The sequence below is a fragment of the Enoplosus armatus genome, chromosome 8 (genome assembly GCF_043641665.1).
Source record: "Enoplosus armatus isolate fEnoArm2 chromosome 8, fEnoArm2.hap1, whole genome shotgun sequence".
NCBI lineage: Eukaryota > Metazoa > Chordata > Actinopteri > Centrarchiformes > Enoplosidae > Enoplosus > Enoplosus armatus.
In genome coordinates, this window is record NC_092187.1 from 6487249 (window position 1) to 6508108 (window position 20860).

A 20860-nucleotide genomic window follows, 5' to 3' on the forward strand; every position below is an offset into this window, starting at 1 on the left:
TTTTCACAGACATCAAAATGGTCATACAAACTTCTCAAATGACTCCTGCAGCATAATCCTCTTCTCCACCTGTATCCACAGTATGTATCCACTGTCTCCAACTGTGCCTGTCAGCTGTTTGGTGCTGGGCAGGTAACGTACGGCATGTTTATCAGAGCTGGGTTGATAAAGTGGATTTTGTGGTCTGCAAAACCAAAACTATGAGCTAAAAGGTGCTAAAAAGCTGTGGCGGCAGCTCTTAACATAAAATCTGAGGGCTTTGTGTTCACTACTTTTCTGAAAAACACGTCATAGTTTGCCTAACAGTAATGCTTTGCAAAATGTCTTGATAATGTTCTGGTCTACTAAGATGTAGTCAAAAACTAATTTCCACCATGAACAATGAAGTTGTATTGTATACTTTGAAACAAGGGAGCATTTGGGATATTGGGGAGATTTATTTGGAACATACAAGAAAATAGAAACTGTTACAGTTCTAGAAGAAATATACGTAAATTAGTAAGGGCATGGGGTGTGGATTGATAACATGATGCAACAACACTGAACAGTAAACTAATCATTGCTTTGTGATTAGTATTTCCAGTTTGAAGCTCTAAGTCCCTTGGTTTGTTACTTAATATGCTGTAGCTGCTAGTTGATGTGTTCCATGTGGTCACCAAGCTTTTCTGGAAGAGTACAAAACACACTGAATGACCACACAACACATGGCTGTTACTACGAAAACACAGAAAGCTAGTGTGTTTTATGGAACAGGACAGAAGCTCTCAGCTTATTCTCATCTCTAACACTATCGTATCAAAAGCTAACGTGTAAACTTTTCCTTTAGGCTTTGCTTTTGTCTGAGATGTCTTCCTCTGCGCTCTCCCCTCCGCTGCCAAATCGCCGGTTCAGCTCTGATGTCAGCACCGAGCAGCACGATTTCTGTGAAAGAAAAGAAGAAATGGTGAAGAAAAGTTATTTTGCTGCATTTAACCCGTCCTAAGTGTGTAAGGAGCAGAGGGCAGCATCTGTGCAGCGCCCGGGGACCAACTCCAGTTCTAAGATACTCTTCCCTACCTTGCCATCCTTCGCTTGGTTGCGGGCACGGGATAAGAGCTCCAGCAGGGCCAGCAGGAGCCCGACACCCAGTCCCAGGCCCAGGAGGAGGAAGAGGCCCCGTAGGTTGTGGGGCTGCAGGGCCTCGGTAGTGTGGGCCCTGTCGGCACCCACGCAGCTGCTGGCCCACCACTTGTCCCGCAAGTACGTCAGCTCACCAGACTCACTGAGCTGGAGGATGGCCACGGTTAGGTTTTTGACCAGCGGGGAACCTGGTGAAACAAAGAGGTGATGTGAATAGAAGAAAGAGGCAGTTGAACGTCTGAAACCATGAACATTAACCTGCTGCTATCACAGCCTCCACTCCACTTTCAGGTTTCAGGCTTTCCACGAGATTTTTGGATGATAAGGTCTGGCTCACAGTTGCTGTTCCAGTTCATCCCAAAGGTGTTAGATGGGGTTGAGGTCTTCCACACCTAACTGGGAAAACCAGTTATTTTTGGAGCTGGCTTTGCGCAGGGGGGCATTGTAATGTTGAAACAGGAAAGGGACAAACACAAACTTCTGACACAAAGTTGGAAGAACACTGTTGTCTAGAATATCATCGCATGCTGGACCATTAAACTTTGGAGCCAAGGGGACAAGCCCAAAGGTAGGTTGAAAAGCCTGCCACCACAGCCTGCTCCTGGCTGCACCACCCTGCCTCCTCCATCTCTCTCCAGGGCTCTGTGGCCTTTAGTTTCTCTGTGGTAAACTGGCAGTAATGGACGACAACACTAACACAGATATCAGATATGTTCTAAGTCCTGGCTTGGATATCATGGGAACATTAGAAGAACAGTATACAGAGCAGGACGAGGGTGTGAAAGGGTGTACTTCACACTGGGGATGGAGGAGGTTTACAGTTTCAGTTTGATTCAGTCACTAAAAGTGTCCTCTGACTATCCAGCTACCAAACTCCAGATGGGAGAAGCTCTGAGTTGATCAAAATGTTAAAATGCTCCTCTGAGTCACCTTCCGTTATTACCGTGCGCTCACAGCATTTAAGCTTCACAACCAGTATCGAGTGTTTTGCAGTTTTTCCATCAGGTGTAGGATCTAATCTATTGTCTCATTTTTCTACCAAAAAATCCAAAGTGCGTCACAATTCCTCTGGTGAGTCATTTGCGTTATGCAAAAACAACATGCCTTCCCAGATCCCAGGGACTCACCCACAGGGGCTGCGATACTGTAGGCTCTCATAGCGATGACTTCCTGTGACCGGGTCATTTTACAGTAGCGAGCCACTGCCAAGTCCAAGGACACTGCTTCACCGATGAAGGCAAAGTTTCCCTCCTGGGCGCGGCGAACGCCTTCCTCCATGCTGGACACGTAGCTCTTCTTACGCTCCATGTGCTGGTAGATACGCCGATACACTGGGTTGTTGGAATTCTGGGAAAGAAGATCATGAAAAATGAAATGAATCTTCTCATGTGCTCAACACTGTATTCTGAGTGTGCAAGACATCAGGAGCACATGTTATCTTCCATTCAGTCATATGACTCTATCTCAAATGATATGAACCAGCTGTTATAGTTAGGAGCTACTGAACGTGCCTTAAAGAACAGCATGGTGGACCCAGCATCAACTGTGCCATAATCCATCACATCCTGGTTAGCGAGGTCTTCAAAGCTCTTGATGGAGACGTGTTTGTTGTTGGAGTGCAAGATGGAGTTGAAGTTGCCAAAGTAGCAGGCCAGCAGCAGTACAGCAAACAGCCACCAGGTGGCGCTGACGAGCCGTCCAGACAGGGCTTTAGGGTGAGGACCGGCACCTGCGAGGACAGAGACAGCAGAAAACCAACTCCTTTTAAATCTGCTAAAATATAGAGTCATAGTATAATATCCATGCTCAATCTAAAACAAGACAGGGACAGGGTTTACTGATGATGATCACCATGATATTTTATGACTGCTCTGATTCAGTTTTCACAATTCAGTCTGCAAAACCCTTGACACAAAATGCTATTCTCCTCATTTTGGGCCAAACATGTAAAATTAAAGCAACTGGATTGATAACTATTCTTGCATTTTAAAATAAAATGGTTCTTCTGCAATAATTCGGTGAAAAAGAAAACCTCCTCATCAAAACAAAGTATTTCCTTTAAGACTGTACAAATATCAAAAGAAAATTGCAGGTATTTGAAATGATGTAGAGTAACAATTCCTTCAGCTCAGTTTAGCAGACTGCTGCGTTACCTTGCAGGGTGAGAGCTCCTGTGATGTACCAGAAGCTGTGCAGCAACGTGAAGCTGTGCTCCTCTGTGTCTGGCTCAGCCCATTCAGTGGGACTGATCCTGCAGAAAAATAAAAGGCCTGTTTGTTGAAACGTAACCCTCAAGCCCTCCAGACTAAAAAAGACGACATGATGTGTCTGCATCATTTGTATTTTGTGTCTCTTTTTAGTTGTTTTGATCTCTTTGGCCCCATTTATACTTGTGATTTCAAGTGTCTCATATCTAGATTAAATCCAGATGAGGTTAAAGACATTTTCTTTTACACTTGGCCACATATATGCGTCTCTGTTATATACAAATCTGATTGCAATCCGTCTTTGTTTTCTCAGCCACATGTAAATCAGGGTCAGCCCTCCTCCAGTCCTCCAGGTGATGCACCTGAAGATGTTTGGTAGCTGACACCAGAAGAAGAAGAACTTCTGCACTAACAACTATCCATAATCCATGTTGAGCTCCATGTGTCATCCAAATGTGGTTGCAAAGCTGAAAAGTAAAGAGCTTTTAAACTGGCCACACGGTGGTGCTGTCTGTGGTAAAAACAAATTAACTGTTCCTTGGCTCATGCCCCGACTTTCCAACAACTTTCAGTTGTTAGATAATGACAAATATCAAAAACATCCCTCAAAAACAAACATTGTCATTTGTCTGTAATTGTAGATTGTACGCTCCTCCTCACGTCCTTATAATCCCAAAGTCCCAGAAACAACCTTGAGGACTTGACCTCTGTGTCCTGGTAGCTACAGCCCTATTTCTACCATACACCGTAGAAAAGCAACGGCTGTAGATGTAATATCAGCCAACAGTTTGGAAGCTTGCCCTTACCTGCCCACCAGGAATATGCAGAGACCTGTCAACAGGAATGCGATGAGGACACCAACCCACATGTCGGTGGAGAAGGGTGACAGCAGGCTGAAGGTGCTCTCCTCAGAAGCCAAGTCTTTGCGCATGATAAAGCCGATTCCTGTTTGCATGAAGGGGGTGGTCATGTCCACAAACTGCTCTCTGACCGCGGTGAGGGTGAGTGGGGCCACAGCCAAGTCGGCCTCCTGATGGAGGGTTTAGGCACACATATAACACATAAGACACAGACAGTACAAGATGTTGAGCAACAAGGATCCATATCCATGAAGATTCATATCACTTATGTTAGACAGAATTAGTTTAGTTAGTAGCTGATGTAGAGCCATTTCACTCTCTTTACATTTTACCATTTGCATGACAAATACCGTACTGTTTGTGTCAGGACTAATGTTTTTGAAAAAGCTTTTACACCATCATGGGACTAAAACTCTAATACCAAAACAAAGCATCTGATGAAATGTTATCCGCACTATTTACTCTATTATTGCCACAAAAATACAAAAACAACACCTTTAAATAATTCAAATGCAAAACAAATGTACATAGAAACCCATTCACTCCATTTATTAAGATGATTATTCATTTCATAAAGTTTAGTTTATTTATTTAATTTTGAACTCCATATATAGTTATACAATTTCATTTCATATCAGATTTTACTGACTGCACCTTTGCCAAGTCAAAACTACATAACATTTCTTAAACAGGCTTATGTTTGAGAAAAGGTTGACAAAAAACTGTTGTAGAAAACAAACAAATATAGTACAATACATACAGTATATCACACTACACACATTTTAAGTAGTGCCTGTACGGTTGCATGGACTATGACTTACCCCTCTGACGATCTCACCAATCATGCCGTTCCAGTTGCCGCTGGAGTCCATGACTCCGTAGCGGTTGTCCTTCACCAGGTGCAGTTTGTACCTGAAGCCCAGCTTCTTGGAGAGTTCAGAGATCATATCAATGCAGTAGCCCTCCAGCTCAGAGCCTCTGCTCATGGTGTATGGTTCTTGCTGAGGAAACAGAACAAACAGCCTCATTTTAATGGGCAGTGAGAGGGATCATTGTGGGAGAACTGGGCAGAAGCAGCAGCAAAGATGATATGCTTTGTAGATGAAGAGGATATACATTTACAATCAAACTGCTGCTTTTGGGTGAAAATCTTATAACTAATTTGTGCAATGCTTTGATGTAGGAGTGGGAAAATCTCTTGTTTAAAGATTACGGTGTCATATTTACAGGATGTGAAGTGTCCACATCATGTGTAGCAGTATTTAAAGGAAAAGTATATTCTTGAAACAAGTCAAACCAGTAAGAATATATACTTGTTCCTGATGAAAGTCACCTTGTTTCAGAAATTTAGGAAGTTTCATTTTTCATGTTTCAAGGTCCAGACCTTTATTTCTGGACAAATCTCAAAACAAGTTGCTATTATCTCACTGGAAAACTGTTTCACTTGTTTGAAGTAAGTAAGGTTTTTAGGTCTCAGTTACAGACAGAAAGGACTTGATAAGATGGATTTTGTTTGCAATGTACAACCTGGATCATATTTTCCTAGTTTTGTCCATCATTTCTATCAGTAATGATAACATTGTACTCACCAGTCATTGTTGAGTTCTGGGGACACGTTGACTTTGCTACAACAAAGTCAGCCGGAGCAAGACACCAGAGCAATAAGATGATCAGACAGATTGGAAACCAACAGTTTAACCTGATTATCTAAACCACTTTACTTGGAGGTCCAACTGCAATGTTGGTAACAATCCCTCAAAACTATGTGAACAGAACTACAGTAAGTACAACAGGTAGTGGTTGGACTTAAAGCTTGTGATATACTTGCTTTTTACCAACACGTTTGTGTAAACAAGAAGAAGAAGATGTTCACCTATTGAACTGTGTACATTGTGCTTTTTACTGGAAGGATTACAAATGATAGCCACTAGGATAGAGGGAACTTGAAAAGGTTACTCTAATGTTAATATTGAGTTTAGGTCAGAAGAAGTGGTGATAGCGACAACTTCTGTTAGTTTCTCTTCAAAACTTTACGTCGTTGTTTGGTCAGAATCTGCCTCAGACATACTGCCCCCTTGTACTTAAATGCATCTTGCAAACACGTAACATTAATTTCTGAAGACACACAGTTTCTGAAGACATGCTAATCCAGCTCAGAGTTTGGCTAACCAGGGGGTTCATTTACATCCTATCTGATTGTCTGACTGCTCCTGTTTCTTGACTTTTTGGACTTTAGTAATGTCACTTATGATCGTATGATCTTGGTCCGTACAATTGTATTATTACTGATAGAAATGATGGCAAAACTACAAAAATAACAAAAACTTGAACCAGAACTATTGTTTCACAAAGTGTTGGTTGAGCCTAGATGACTCTGTTTCACAGATGCAAGGCCACTGCCACCTTTGCATACTAGTCTAGAGAGCGGCACAAGGAAAGAATACCTTTATAGTGGTGATGGATAACTCCTTGGAATCTAGAATGGAAAAAAAAACAAGCGGCACAATAAATTCTTGGATCTTGTAATGAAGCATGAGTATCAGCACAAAGATGAGAGGATTTAGTCAAAGTCCAGGTCTTTGGCTGATTAGTGGTTTGGTTTCATGTCTATAAGCTTATGTGCAGAGGGGCTTCTAGAAGCCTAATGAAGCATATTGTTGCTTTGAGTCCCCTTTATGTGTTTTTCTCTAAGACACAGCAGTAAATAAGCCAGAAAAACACTGGAGGACAATGGCAGTGTTGTTGTCGGCTGTTTTTCGGGAGACCTGGAGAAAAAGGCTCCACACTGAGGGGACAGTTGTAAGGTACAACGAGGGGGGTAACTGGGTCCCTGTGGTGGGATCAAAGTGGGGACCCGTCCTTAAGTATGTGTTTCGCTGTTGTCCTTCAACCCCCCGTCCACCATGTAATGAGAGGAGGGGATGAAACCCCCCCCCCCCCATCTCCTGACATTACCCATGACACTCACAGAGTTGTTTTCTGTTTGCCGTAACTGTGACTAATGGCATTCCCAGCGAGTCCAGCAGGCCCTAACATGCCCTGCCAGGGTCGGTCAGAGAAAGGAGGGGGGATAAGCGGAGGTGCCAGGGGTGCAAGTTCTTCATAATTGCATGCGATAACAAAAGCAGGCCCGGTGGGGTCATATAAAGCCTATGACACCCCGTCAGCCTCCTCTAGAGAGGATGGCAGGACCTACGATCTGCGGAGATGCCTGTCAGTTCACCGCCTGCCTGCGGAGTCTTCCACCCACTCTGTTAATTGATTTATCACAGTGCTTTCTGCACCACAGCAAGGCGGTAGCCCCTCCACTGGTGAGAAATGGGATGCTGCCACAGAGGATGGTGCGCCCTCTGTGCTTTGATAGGCATCCAGCAGTCCAGCAGCGCCAGCGGGGAAAGAGTCAAATGTGAGGAATGATTTGGGAGCGTGACCCCTTCTCATGGGTCAGCCAGAGAGCCCGCTGGCACAGTGCTGGGCTTTAACACTGCAGACAGTTCGCAGAGGCAGGACTGATCTCATTGGCTGAACAAAACCATAGCGGGCGGAGAATTAAAATATAAAGTATAAATGTACAGGCTCTACTCGCCAGCAAAATGGAACCCACAAACAGTGCATACACACAAATCTGTGCTTAAACAGCACGTACAAATGAATTTGTTGATTCTCTGCAAACAAATTTACAACTGCCTCAGACCATTAGAAAATGGAAACACACACCTTTGACTAAATGCATAGGATATTCAAATTGCATTCATTAAAAAAGGCTTTAATAGACAAACCCTTAATTTACTAATGCAAATGTATTAAATAACCAGGAAATTTCATCCTCATCAATTATTGTCATAATTCAAATATTCAACTAAAAAAACTGAATGTGCCTGCCCTAGCTGGAGTATTTGAGAATGCCCCTTATTAAAATGTATGAGTTTTGGTTTGTTTGTTGTTTTAATTGACTTGGCCTGTAATGATCGGCTGCTCCTATCAATTTCTAGTGCCACGATGTCCTCACTTTCACCCTCACTTCTTGGAAATTTCCCACTTATGGATGTTTGTCCAATACTTCCAGTGAAACTCTCATCTTGGGCTGACAGATCAGGTGGTCCTTGTCCTCCACCTGTTTCCTTCTATGCCTGCGTTACAGGCATATCCACCATCCTGACCTGCACACCCTTACTTTCCACTTTGCCACATAAAGGACACGGACATTGGACGGAAATCGGGAGGTCCACTTTGAAGGTAATTCCTAGGGATACTGGCCTGAAATAATCAACCCCACCTCCTGAACTAACAACCGCAAGTACAAAGCTGGCAAGAATGCTGTGTATTTAGCATTAGGAGATGCCACCCTGCAGACTAAAATCACTCAGTTTTTGAGTTGTTGCTGAGATGTTGGCAGACACAATTGCACACACAACCAAAATGAAGGACGTAGTTACAAGGGTTATAGAAAAAAAGTAAACCAGCAAATGCTTGAAAAATCATTTTCTTGTATTTTTTATTTGAATTTGAGGTTTTTTTTGTTGTTGTTTTTTTTATGTATTTGGGACAGGGCACCTTAATCAATATTAGCATGTGAGTGAGCCTTGAGTGATCTTGAATCAGTTTCCACAGAATAATTGACATGTGTTGGAGCAGTCTATCATTACTTTTCAGTACCGACTTACTGGTTGATTATGTTCATTTCTCGTATACGAATTGCATTCTGCCAACAGAAATAACTTTCAAGAAAAGTTTAAGCAACTAAACTAATAAAAATCCCACCCAGGGACTGGGAATGTTTGCACAGTTACAAATTTTTGAATAACATCCTCATGGTGAGCAGTTTGCACGGACTAGAGAGAACAAAGGCACCGTATAGAAAGCCTGTTTTTTCCCTGATATGTCTTTTTGACCAATCTGAGGCAGAGTTAAAATATAAAATTAAAATATGGGAGGAAAGATCAAGTTGTGACATGAAGAGCATCATGTGCAACTGGTTGGGTTTTCGTCATTCACACCATGTTCCAGTACAGCAGGCAGTAAAGATAGTAAAAACATGAATCATGACAACCATAAGTGTGATGTATTGATCCGAATGAATCATGTTCCACCATGTGTTGCAGTGCCAGGTTGTGTGTATTAGTCTTACCTGCAGTGACTAGCCCTGCAGTCAGCGCTGCCACACAGAAGACAAAAGCCATGCAGCCTTTCATGTTGCCACTGAAAATGACATTACATTACTTTTAACACAATTATTAGTCTCAGTTTCAGACGTCATCAAACCAAGAGCATGTAACATTTACAATAATTTCAGGTGTGATATGCTCAATTATGCTATATATTTTACTTTGTAGATAGTAGAAAAGGAATAAATTGTCACACTAGGCTATATAACAAAAGTTCCCTTACCTCAGTGTGAATCAAAACCTTGACTTATGTGCGAGGGACGACTCCAGGAAAATGTGTAAGAAATTTTGCAAGTGGGACGTGGGCAGGGTTTTGTGCTGCAGTGGGGTTTTATATGGGGGAGCAAAGGGAGGGAGGGGATAGAACCTCAGAGGGAGAACAAACTCGTGGTTCTTGGGCAGAGGTTTTGGCAGAATAAAGTCTGAAGAGAGATGATATCAAATTCTGAGACCGGATGTATTCTAGTGTAAAATTATTCCAACACTTACATGTTCGGGCTTGTTTTTCTTCCTCCAACCATTCCATCTGCTACCAAGAAATAAAATGAACTGGATGATTTACAATATACTATTGTCTTAATTATTATTCTAGATGTTTCGGGGGTCAGTAGGTCTGCCTTTAGCCTACTATATTTAGAGTAAGTGGGTGTGTAATGACCTAATGGTTTACTGCACTTGTTTTTGTAAGATTACATAACAGGATGTAAGAAAAAGGGAAGGAGGGGGATGGGGTGAAGATTTTGGAGCTGGGAAGGGGGTACCATAAGGTCCCCGGGAAACAGAGGAAGAGATTTTGTTTTGGAGCACATTCTCACTCTCCTGACAAACCCCGAGGGACTCCTCAACATAAGTTCAATGTTTCCTGTAATACAGTAACTGTGAGAACATCTGATAATATAGCCTCAAAGAAAAAGCATCAGCTTGTCTTATAGTTTGAGCTCAGGGTGGTAAATTAAAAGAAAAAAATTAAGCACCTAACACCACGTTTGGCATCTGTTAAGACTCCATCAACCCCCCAAACTCATACATAATATACAGTAATTCATATTTTATCCAGAAAAATCAGTCCCATTTCTGTCTTGGAAACATTTCAGGAGGTTTTAGCATAAGCGTTGAAACCAAATTGATTTATTTACACAAAACCTTCAAAAACAGGCAGTGATTTCATCTTGAAAGGAGGGACTGCATTTGCTCTGTGAGACAAAAACATTCTCTAAACCCTGAAGTACTAGACAGGGCTTGGAGGTTGCAGTGGAAAGGCCAAGCCGTGCCAAATTGTCTAGATAAATACAGCTTTAAGAGGGACTCGGTGGTTTTCTTGGAATCCTAATGAAGCTGTCTTTTGTGTTTGTGTACTGGCTGCAGCGGAGTCTGTGGCGCTAAAATGAGCATGTCGCGCTTCACAAAGTCTTACAGAGCTGAGGAAGAGGCCTGGCAGTGCGTGACAGCTCCCCAGGGGTGGCCGTCAGCTTTGGAAAACCATAGACTTGACAATGGACAAACCTTTGACTGACAAATCAGTGTCCTGTGAAAGCATGGAGGGGGTGCACATATTCTTAGATTTGAAGACAGTTAAACAACAGTTAAAGTTTTATGGTAAATTTGACCCAGTCATTGTTGGTACATCAAAATGTGTATTGCAGAATTGGTCAGTGTTCCAGGGGTTGTCAAAGGAGGCTGATACCAACACATTTCCATTAGCTTCCTCAAAAGGGACGCATGAATCCATTACTACTGTTATCATTATATTAGGTTTCAATGGATAGTTTGTGACCCAGAGGATATATTCTGTTTAAAAGGGGTTTCATTTTTACCAAGAACTAAATACTTATTTTCAGGGAATGTACAAAACCTATGACTGGATTTTATTCCATCCGAAGAAAGTCTAAGTAAATAATTTAGTAGCCTTAAAAAATTTGATCTTGGGTGGCAAGCGACACTGAAAAGATGTTTTTCTCTCCTTTAACGTCTGGTTGAGCTTGTCGTCTTTTGTGCAGCCTCAAGTCTTTATTCTGGAACATTCTCCCTTCCTGCAGGGGGTCTGGGGGTTTTTAGCCAGAGAGGTTGAGTGAGGTGATGGCTGGTAAACACAGACCCAGTCCCTAATTAGAGCAGCAAGCAGACCCCGCCAAGGCCAAAGGCTTTTACATGTCAGCTTGTATAAGGCTCAGTTTAACCGGTTTGTTAATGACTCTTCTTTGTCTCTGAACTAAGACAGCTGTTGATAGATCAAGTGTTAATGAAATAAATGAGATGTGAAACTTTCAATAATATTCATTTGAGATTTATTCAGGTCATAATTACACATTGTTTGAATTAAATATTGTCCCTAAAATTTTGCACAAAGAACTGGCATGGCAGTGCAAACAATACAGCAGGCGGACAAATAAACGTGCTTCGATACAGATCATTTCCATCTTGTATTAGTACCACGGACCAATCAGAACACAGGGTTTCAGACATGATGCTCTTTGACCACCATCAGACAATCCGAAAAAGAAGTTTGGAATATTAACAAATCTTCATATAAAAAGTCTTGGTAAAATAAAGCACAGCCTTAGGATAAACATTACAGTGCATAAAAGTCATGCAGTCAACTAAAAAGGGCTAAACTTGGTATGGAGAAGTCTACCACTGCTTTAAAGTACAGGATTCTCAGTGCTGTGACATGCCACAGATCAGGAAGGTTAGCAAAATATTGGCAGTTTGGTCAAATTACAATGTAACCACAACACAAGGAATACTAAAAATGAAGACCTTTTGTCCTGCATTGTAGGAATAATTCCTTTCCATTTTTTCAGCAAAGACATGAGACAAGCCTCAGCTTTTAGCATCAAACTGTACATTATCTTCAATATGATACCATGCCATCATTTTCAAAATATTGCTAGTGTATGGATGGGCTGATAATAACGCCTTGACGTGAAGTATCTAATTTTCAAATCAGTTAAAGTATACTATTACAGTTCAAGTAAATAAAAAGAATGGATCATTTAAAATCCTGTCCTCTAATTGTGATCTATTGCTACTGTATACTCATGTAAAGTTCCAAAAAATACTCAAACATGAGAGTAGATCACAGTCAACATAAACAGCCATATAAAAACTCAAGGTATTTTTCACTAAATACATTCTGGCAATTATCTAACATTTGGTGCAAACAGAGATGTAGTTGTTGCTTTTAGAAGAACTGCTCCCCAGTAGCTTCAAGAATATTTTCTGAAAGCACAGATTAAAAAATGGATCTTGCACAACCTCAAGATGTAGAATTGATTGTTCATGGATTACTAATTCAGTGAGAACACAGTTTTCTGTGAGAGGTTGAAATAATCTGCATTGTGAACCAGTTTTGTGTGACATATTCTGCAAGATATGCAACTTTTAGAAAAAAAGACTTGAGAAAAACTGGACTGTATTCCAAAACAAGTATCTAGCTGTGTCTCTCACGCTCAGTTCCAAGTCAGCCAGTTCTTAGAGTTTGAGCATGAAAAAGACTTCACTGTTTTCAAGGTCTGGGGAGGACTGGGACTGTCTAGGGGAGGGGGCTCCTTGGGGGCTGAGCTGACTCAGCAGATCCAGGCTGGTGCAGGGACTCCGAGCCACGCAACATGCTCCTTCGGGGTTCCCCCGCTCCTCAATGGGGCTAGCACTACTTCTACTGCCAATGCTACCAGTAAGGCTAAAGCTTGCACTTCTGCCCTGGACCAGGCCCTGGAGCCTCTGCCTTTCCTGGGCCTTCTTGGCCCTGTTTGCAATGTACCGCACTCTGCTTTGACTCCTCGAGGAGGTCCTTCGCACCAGGGTCTCATCCACAAACTCCTCCTGTGACTCTCTAGGCCCGCTTCCTGGGGCGAAGTCGCTAGCAGTCAGGGGCTCCACATCAGTCAGCTTCCGTAGTTGCTCCGTCAGGTCACTGGGCAATCGAGACTTCTGCGGGCTGCCCTTGCGGAGCTGGTCCCGAGTTGGCCTAACAATGAAGCTGCGGCTGATGCTGCGGTACTTGCTGTCAAAGTTACAGGAAATGTCATCAGAGGTCAGATCACCGAGGCTTTTTGACATGGAAGCTGTAGCTACTGGGGTTGTCGCTGCAGAGGACGGCCTGCTGGCTGATGACTGCTTGAGCCCTTCCATGTAGAGCCGGCTCCAGGTGTGCCTCCTTTGAGTCAGTCTGCTGGGTGAATCCACAGAAGCTTCCAGGGGGGGCTGAAGGGGGCGGGGCTCAAGATCATCTTTCGGGCACTCACTTTGCTGAAGATTGGGATTTGACTTGCTCTTGCTGACTCGTAGGGTATCGTAGGAGACCAATGCTGAGTGACGGCAGTTGACCCAGGGAGGATCGCAGGTGCTGCTGGCTGTGGGCAGGCTGGTGAGGCTCTTCCTGGCCAGGTTAGGCAGAGACAGGTCAATGACAGTGTCACTGGAAGAGATGCTAGAGGAGGAGGACATGCTGTCTCGGTGGCTGCCTGGCTCCAACTTGCTCCAAAGGCGGTCGTTCATGGTAGCATCCGTGCAAACCTCCGGTACTGCTGACTGGGCCTGCCCAGCTGAGGTTACAGCCGCCCGAACATGGCCCTCACTTTTTGTTCTTCTTACTGGTGTGTTTGATGGCAGATTGCTAAAAAGTGCTCTCCTGGCCTGTGCTGTCTGAGCTGTAGGGACTGCAGTGGTTCCAGTGGACACTGTCGCAGAAGAAGGCTTCGCTCTGTGGTCAGACTTTAACTCTGCTGTATCATTTTTCCTTTCTGTCAGAGTTTCTTGGTTTTCCCTCTGGTTTGGTGTGTGCTCCATGAATGAATGAGTGCTTCTGTTGGTCTGAGTGGGTTGACTACACTGTGATGGTACAGTTTTCTCAGCAGGGTTTGTCAGAGGGAGCGATGTGGTTCTAGAAAGGGTAGGAGATTTCTTAGCGTCTCCGCTCACCTTGATAGGACTGTCCACCACGCCATTTGAAGGAACAGTCAATGGGGAGTCTGCATTTATTGCTGTGGATGGTGAGTGCAGTGGTGTAGATGAGGAGTGATGTGAAGACAGGCTCTCTTCTGAAGTGGAGACAGAGTGGATGAAATGTGTGTTCCTGGCGTCTTCAGAGTTTAGTGCAAGGTATGGATGAGGGGGAGCTGGTCTCTGCGCTGTGGAACAATCTGTGGAAACAAAGACAACAAAGAATTGTATCACTGTCATCAATGTCCTTCATAATCATTGAAAGCCTGTTGGCTGTAAAAGTGATATCTGTCTCTACTTGAAAACTAGGGATGCACTGATCTGATCCGTTGATCCGGTATTAGCTTGGATACTGACCTTAAGCAATTAATTTAATTTCGATGTGTAAAGCTACTGTTGATATCAAATTCTTGCATGTGTTTCACAATAAATGCATTTTAATGTGAAGGCATTTTAATGCTACTGTGAAACCAGAAGTGTGCCACTTTTTTTCCCAGGATGTGGGTTTGAAATATCGCACAGACGAAATATACTTTATTATGTTAAACATAGCCTGATAGAGGAGAATGGCTCAGAAAATGAGTACTGAACTTTTAGCAACTATTTGGAGGTAAAAAACACTACGGAGGGCTACGTTTAATGGCTTGGTATTGGTTCATGAGGAAAAAGACACGCAGAAGTGGAGTGGTTTAGTGAAGACATGTGAATGGTGAATGTTGGTGTATGAACATCTCCACTTGAAGTCAAGAATAGATGGGAAGAAACAGTCTCACGTTACCTTTGACAGAAGAATCAGTTCTACACTTGTTGTATAAATGTAATTTGGTCTCTCTTGTAAAAGGGACCTTGATTTTAATGAGACTTCCTGAATAAATAAAGCATTGTACTCAATAAGTTAATAACTGCTGAGATATGGAAAGCAACATCACTAAAAAGCAGTACAATGGGGCAAAAAATCCAAGCAGTGTGATAAACCAACACCCAGGTTATCTAAACCACATTATTTCACAGGTATAACCCAAGTAAGCGCACCTGAAATGTCGCTAGTAATCCTTTAATGCAGCAGAAAACTGTGTGCCTGAAACTAGTTAGTACAGTAGGTCAAAGTTGAAGCAGGAAGTGGGTCTGTAAACTGAGATGAATGTTTACAATGGACAGTTTAGGGAATTTACCATTTGCCTTCGGTTTCTCTTAAAAAAAATCTATTCAAAACCAGTCCGAACGTGTGTTTCTTGACCCATCAGACTTCTTTCATAACACAGTGAAAAGTGACAAACCAACTAAGTCTCACTCGCCCACAGTGAGGTAGGTACCTGTGCAGACCTGCACCCCTATTCAATGATGTGAACAAACAACGCTGGCATGATGCTCTCATTACTTTCACTGAAAATGGAAAAGAATATGGATTTGAAACCCTGGCCAATCCCCCCAGGTGTGACATATGGGTCATGAGAGAAGCAGGCTGGTGAGACAGAGAGACTGATGGGTGAAGTGAAGGTGAAGGTGCACAGGATGTATTTAAAGGTGGCATGCTTTCAGCGGTTTACCTGGCTCTGGTCATCCCCTCAATTCTGCACTAGGAACAGAGAAGGCGTGCAAAAGGGACAGAGAGGAAAAGGGAGTTTAGCAAAACTGGAAAGAAGAGGGAGAATGGAGGCAAGGAAACAGCTTACAGGACAGAGAAAGCATCTTAACAAGAGAAGTTATCGCAAATCGTCGTGAGGACAAACATCACAGCATTTGTTTTACACTGAAAAGAAAGACGAAATGTAAAGCTGTTAAGATAGAGGTTTATCATATTACTTACTACTAAGTACAGTATCTGCCAGCATCATATGACTTAACAGATGCCAGAGCACATCAGTTATTGTAATGAGGCTAGAAAATGTTTAAATTCAACTCCCTGAATATACTTTGTTTTCCCCACAAGATTCATTTTGATAGTAAAACACTGATGGCCATCACATGTTAAACTGAGTGAGGGGAGCGGGTTGGAGAGAACAGCTGGTGTTCAGCAGGATGTGGACTCCCCTGAAACATGTCATGTGAGGGAGAAAGAGGAGTTTTTCATCTGGACGCAGCACAGATGTCCATGACTTGTGACTTCCAGTGCTAAGCCAGTTGTTGTAGGTCATGTACTCAAAATAATGCACGTTTCTAGACTTGAATTGAATGCAAAATTCTACACTTACAATCACGTCACTAGAATCAATTTTCAGTACAATGCAGCCCAATAATGCAGTATATATCCTGACCAGGCTATTTTGAGAAAAAATGATTAAATAATGACTTTTGATAATAAAGTCATTATTACAAGAAAAAAAATTATATGAGAATAAAGTTATTATGAGAAAAAGGCTGTTGTAGAACATAGTGTATGATTAGTCTTTAGAGTTTCTGTCAAGATAATAATTGCAATATCTGTCCATTCATCTACAATAGCCATTATTCTTTATTTTACACATTAGATTCTATATTTACTCCGCCAGGCACAGACTGATTAAGCTACTCTAAACTGCTTGATCATAACAAGACTGCAGAGAAAGAAGTGTTGGGGGCAATTATCAAACTTTGCGAATGAGGAGTTTACAGAGAACCTTGATAACTAGCATGACTAGCATAACTTGGCTAACGTATATATATATAATATACACACACAAGCCAAGAACTAGACTGAAGTTATTATCATTTGTCCTTATTTGGTTCACAGGTTGTACTGAAATAAAAAACCTGAACCAAATAGTCTGGAACACTGTTGCACCCCTAGTAACGACCGACAGGTGGGAGGAACATGTCATATGAGGGTAATTTTCTGTATTTATGTTGCTACATATAAGTTGAAACTACCTCTATTAATTGTGGGTTAAAACTTACCACTTCTCTCATCTGTAAAGCATGGGGGTAGTATCAGGCACAGTATTTCAAAGCACAGAGAGGCAAAATTGTAATCAATTAATTTGAAAAAGGAATCAGTGATAAGGATTAGATAAAAGCTAGAACTGACGTCTAACTGATAACGATGGAAAGCGTGGGGTTTTAAATCAAGGACACGTGGGATGACGAGGTTGTCTTACTAACAGGTACACAGCAGAGGGATGAATCAGACAACATTATGCTACAAACATTTGTGGTCTTGGCATATATGGAGGCTAACTGGAAGTCTACAGTCTACAATACATAGAAGGCCCACTACAGCCACTACACAGCAGCTACCGGGTTATTGCTATTGCTGCCTCGGCTACATCTTACCAGCGAAGAACATGGGGGACTTATGGCGCAACTCTTCCATTTTCTGGGCAAACAGGGCGTTCATCTCGCGCTGCAGGGTGCCTACAGCCCTCTTGCGGTTGTCGAGGACAGAACGTGGGGGCAGCATAGGAGGCGACTCCAAGCTGCTCAGACTGCCAAAGCTTTCACAGCTGCTACTGTCACTGAGTGAGAGACCTTCATTTACATTACTGTTTGTGAACGGGGCGAGTGCTGAGCCGCAAACAGTGCCGTAGTTGGGGGGTGTCGCCTGCTGCCAACGGAGGTTGGTCCTGCAGTCTGGTGTGAGGCTCGGCGCTGGTGTTACAGTGTTGGGGGAGCGTCTTCGGGGAACGCTGCAGGACCGGGTGTTGCGTGATGCGTCAGACTGAGGTCGGATGTGCTGGGAACCCAGAGTTTGCCTGGCTTTGGATCTACGTAAGGGGATAGGTTGGAGGAGAGCCTGGGGCGAGTACTGAAACTGGGCCTCCATGCATGACTTGGGGACAGGAGGAGACTGCTGTGACTGTGTCTTCGCAGCGAGGGGCTGGGACTTAGCTACAGGCTCTGGCTGAACTTGTCTCTTGGTCGAGGAGGTGTGGTTACTTCCTTCCTGTCTCTCCCCATCTGCCATTTTGGACTTGCATCCCTGCCTTTCCATAACCTGACCCTTTCTTTCAGCCTCTGGACTCTCCTTAGAGCCGATCACACATGTGATGCAGTTGGAAGACATCCCCACCCTGCCTGAACTGTTAAGTGCGACACGGGCAAACACCCCTGGCTTCATGTCCAGAGGGTCATGAAAGCGGAGCCGACTGGCTCGTTTCAGAGGCTCACTCATGGGTCGTCCCTGAGCAAAAAGTGAGCTCTTACCTTTACCCTCCTCAGGGTGAAAAGCCCCATTAGTGTCAGGACGGTCCCAGGGGCCCTTGGCTTGGTGGGATGCCAGTGAGTCCCCGTTGCGGTGTTGTGGTGTTGTGGGCTGGTGAGAGGCGGCAGCAGAGGCCTTGTCCCTATCCTCAGACTCTCGCTCCTCACTAGCGCCCTCTGAGCTGTAGTCTTTGGTGTCGATGGCGATCTCTGGGAAGCCCTTCTTGATTTTGGGCTGGCCTTTGGTGGGTGCGCTGGCAGTGCGGCGCAGGAGGTGGGCACCGAACGGGTGCTTACGGCTGTGCTGTACAGCAGCATGGCTGTCCAGGGAAGCCTGCTTTGGGTTTCTGTGAAACAGCCCTTTTATGCCGCTGGCTGCTCTGGCCTGACAAAAACACAACAAAACATCATTGTCAACACACAACGAATCTTAACAAACCAAAATGAATAAGTGGGAACAGAGAGGTCATACAAGAACAATGTTTGCCATAATGTAGGTGGCACTGGTCCACACTGCATTATTGCAATAATACGCGGGCAGTGTCTGTACAGTGAGCATGCTTAAAAAGTAACAAACAAATTCCATCAATATCCACATTTACGCAAGAAATTTCCTGTAATAACACGTGAATGATCACTCAGTCAACTTAACATGATCATTCAGCTGTCATCCATGCTGACTGGCTTTGAATTCCACTTGGATTCAAAGTGTTAGACATTTTGGGCACCTACACATCTGTATACAGAAGCTGTAGTCCCTGTTGTAAATTATTAGTTTGGCAAACGCATGCTTGATGCTACCTTGCAAAGTTAAAAACACAAAGAGCACCCCAGGCTGTGTTTGCCTCTGCAACTAAATACAGGGACTACAAAGACGACTGTGTGTAGGGGTTGAATATTTCCAATGTTGGCGCTCCCTCGAGGTAGAACCACAAAAAGAAACTGTGGAACAATTAGTAGTAGTTATCGGCTAAAAATAACAAAGACCTAAAGTATTTTTCTTCTTTCTTCAAAATTTAAAATTCATCAGAATAAAGAAGACGCTATAATCAATATATATAATATATATATAGAATTTCTGAAAATAGTGGCTTGAAGATGGCTAAGAGTATTTCTTGTGTATAATCAATGTAAAGAAGTGACAGAAAACTAAAGTAAAGCTGGCCTTGAAACAGTTTACCTATTTGTGTCACTTGTTTAATATTCATATTACACAGACATCAAACATGTAACAGTGTATAGACGTTTCCTGTGCCTTTAGGTGCTGCATGGTAATGGTTAAGAGTCACAGAGACTGAGGCAAAAATGTTAAAAATGATGAGGACATTCAGACAATGACAATGATGATTGTGAAACTCAGTTTGACATTGGGAAATGGTGTTGGACCAGTCCACAGAAATGACAAACTAAATGGAGCTTCAGTGGGACAAGGCATCATATTATATTACCTAAAAGCCTGTTCTGAGCAGTTCTCAAAAGTTTCAAACAATGTGAAAGAAGTAGATCCAAATGGTCTGACTGTTAACAACTGTGGCAAAGTGCTTATATATCTATCAACAGGAGAGCAACAGCACAGACAAAAAGACAAGATGTTTAGGAAAAAAGTCTTTGAGTGAAAAAAGGGGAAATGTAGTCTGAACTGAAAATAGCAATTATTGAGCTGCCAGGGGATGAGGCTCAATATATGATGTCCTGCTGTCTGAGGTGTCTTTGGCCTGCAAAACCTTTCATTTTAGAAGCAGTCCAACATTATGGGAAATACACGTGTCTTACCCAGAGGCAGATGAGAAGCTCAATATTATTGGTATATCCCTGTTGAGTTCAGGCATGTTTTGCTAGCTAGCTTTGGTCAAAAACTGGAAGCAGGGTATTCCAACAGCTCCAATGAATGCCTTTAACACATTTAGTGCAATCCATCTAATGGTTGTCAAGATTGGATCAACAGCCTGACGGATCTCCATATCTAGAGCCACACTGCATGTGATAAACAGGGGGAAAGACGGGACATTGTCCTAGTAAATATCATCATCCAACCAGTGCTACATCTCCAGGTACAGTGGACACTGCCAGGTACACTCTAAGAGTGTAGCTGGAAAAATAACATAGTATGCTTTGAGAACATTATGCTGCAGTGTGAGTAACACAGCAAATGTATATTTTCCAAAATGTTGGACTGTTCCTTATAATTTTCATGCCACTCTGCCCTGATATGCTGGAATGCCATGATCGCAAAACCAAGAAAATGATTTACAGTATAAAAAGTAAGTCAGTCACCTGACAAGAAAATGTCTCTACAGTGTGTGCTTTCCCAGGAAAGAAAAGAAATACCAGACAAAAAACTAAAAAACAAAGGCAGAGATGAATTACATATCCTCAAAGGCACTGGAACTGAATCCCCCTGCAGTGCAGTACACTGAAAAAACTCCAGAGTTACGAGGAAAAAACGCTCTCA

General features: G+C 42.9%; 2 protein-coding genes across 2 annotated transcripts in view; both read right to left on the reverse strand.

The window, feature by feature from the left end:
• Positions 1–441: 441 nt before the first annotated feature.
• Positions 442–9706, reverse strand: LOC139289162 (probable glutamate receptor). The gene is made up of 10 exons (XM_070910692.1): positions 9575–9706; positions 9315–9385; positions 6631–6662; positions 5008–5187; positions 4133–4356; positions 3273–3370; positions 2631–2848; positions 2247–2466; positions 1057–1307; positions 442–921 (listed from the first exon to the last, which is right to left on the reverse strand). Exons 2-10 carry the CDS (start codon positions 9376–9378, stop codon positions 823–825), a joined length of 1386 nt encoding a protein of 461 aa, XP_070766793.1. The 5' UTR covers positions 9379–9385; positions 9575–9706; the 3' UTR covers positions 442–822.
• A 3045-nt stretch (positions 9707–12751) lies between these two features.
• plch2a (phospholipase C, eta 2a) overlaps positions 12752–20860 on the reverse strand; it is a 57951-nt gene continuing 49842 nt past the window's right edge. The window contains exons 21-22 of the mRNA XM_070910139.1: positions 18412–18793; positions 12752–14492 (exon numbers count right to left, since the gene is read on the reverse strand). Of these exons, the coding sequence (XP_070766240.1) occupies positions 12823–14492; positions 18412–18793 (2052 nt within the window). The 3' untranslated portion in view covers positions 12752–12822. The remainder of the gene's footprint in view (positions 14493–18411; positions 18794–20860) is intronic.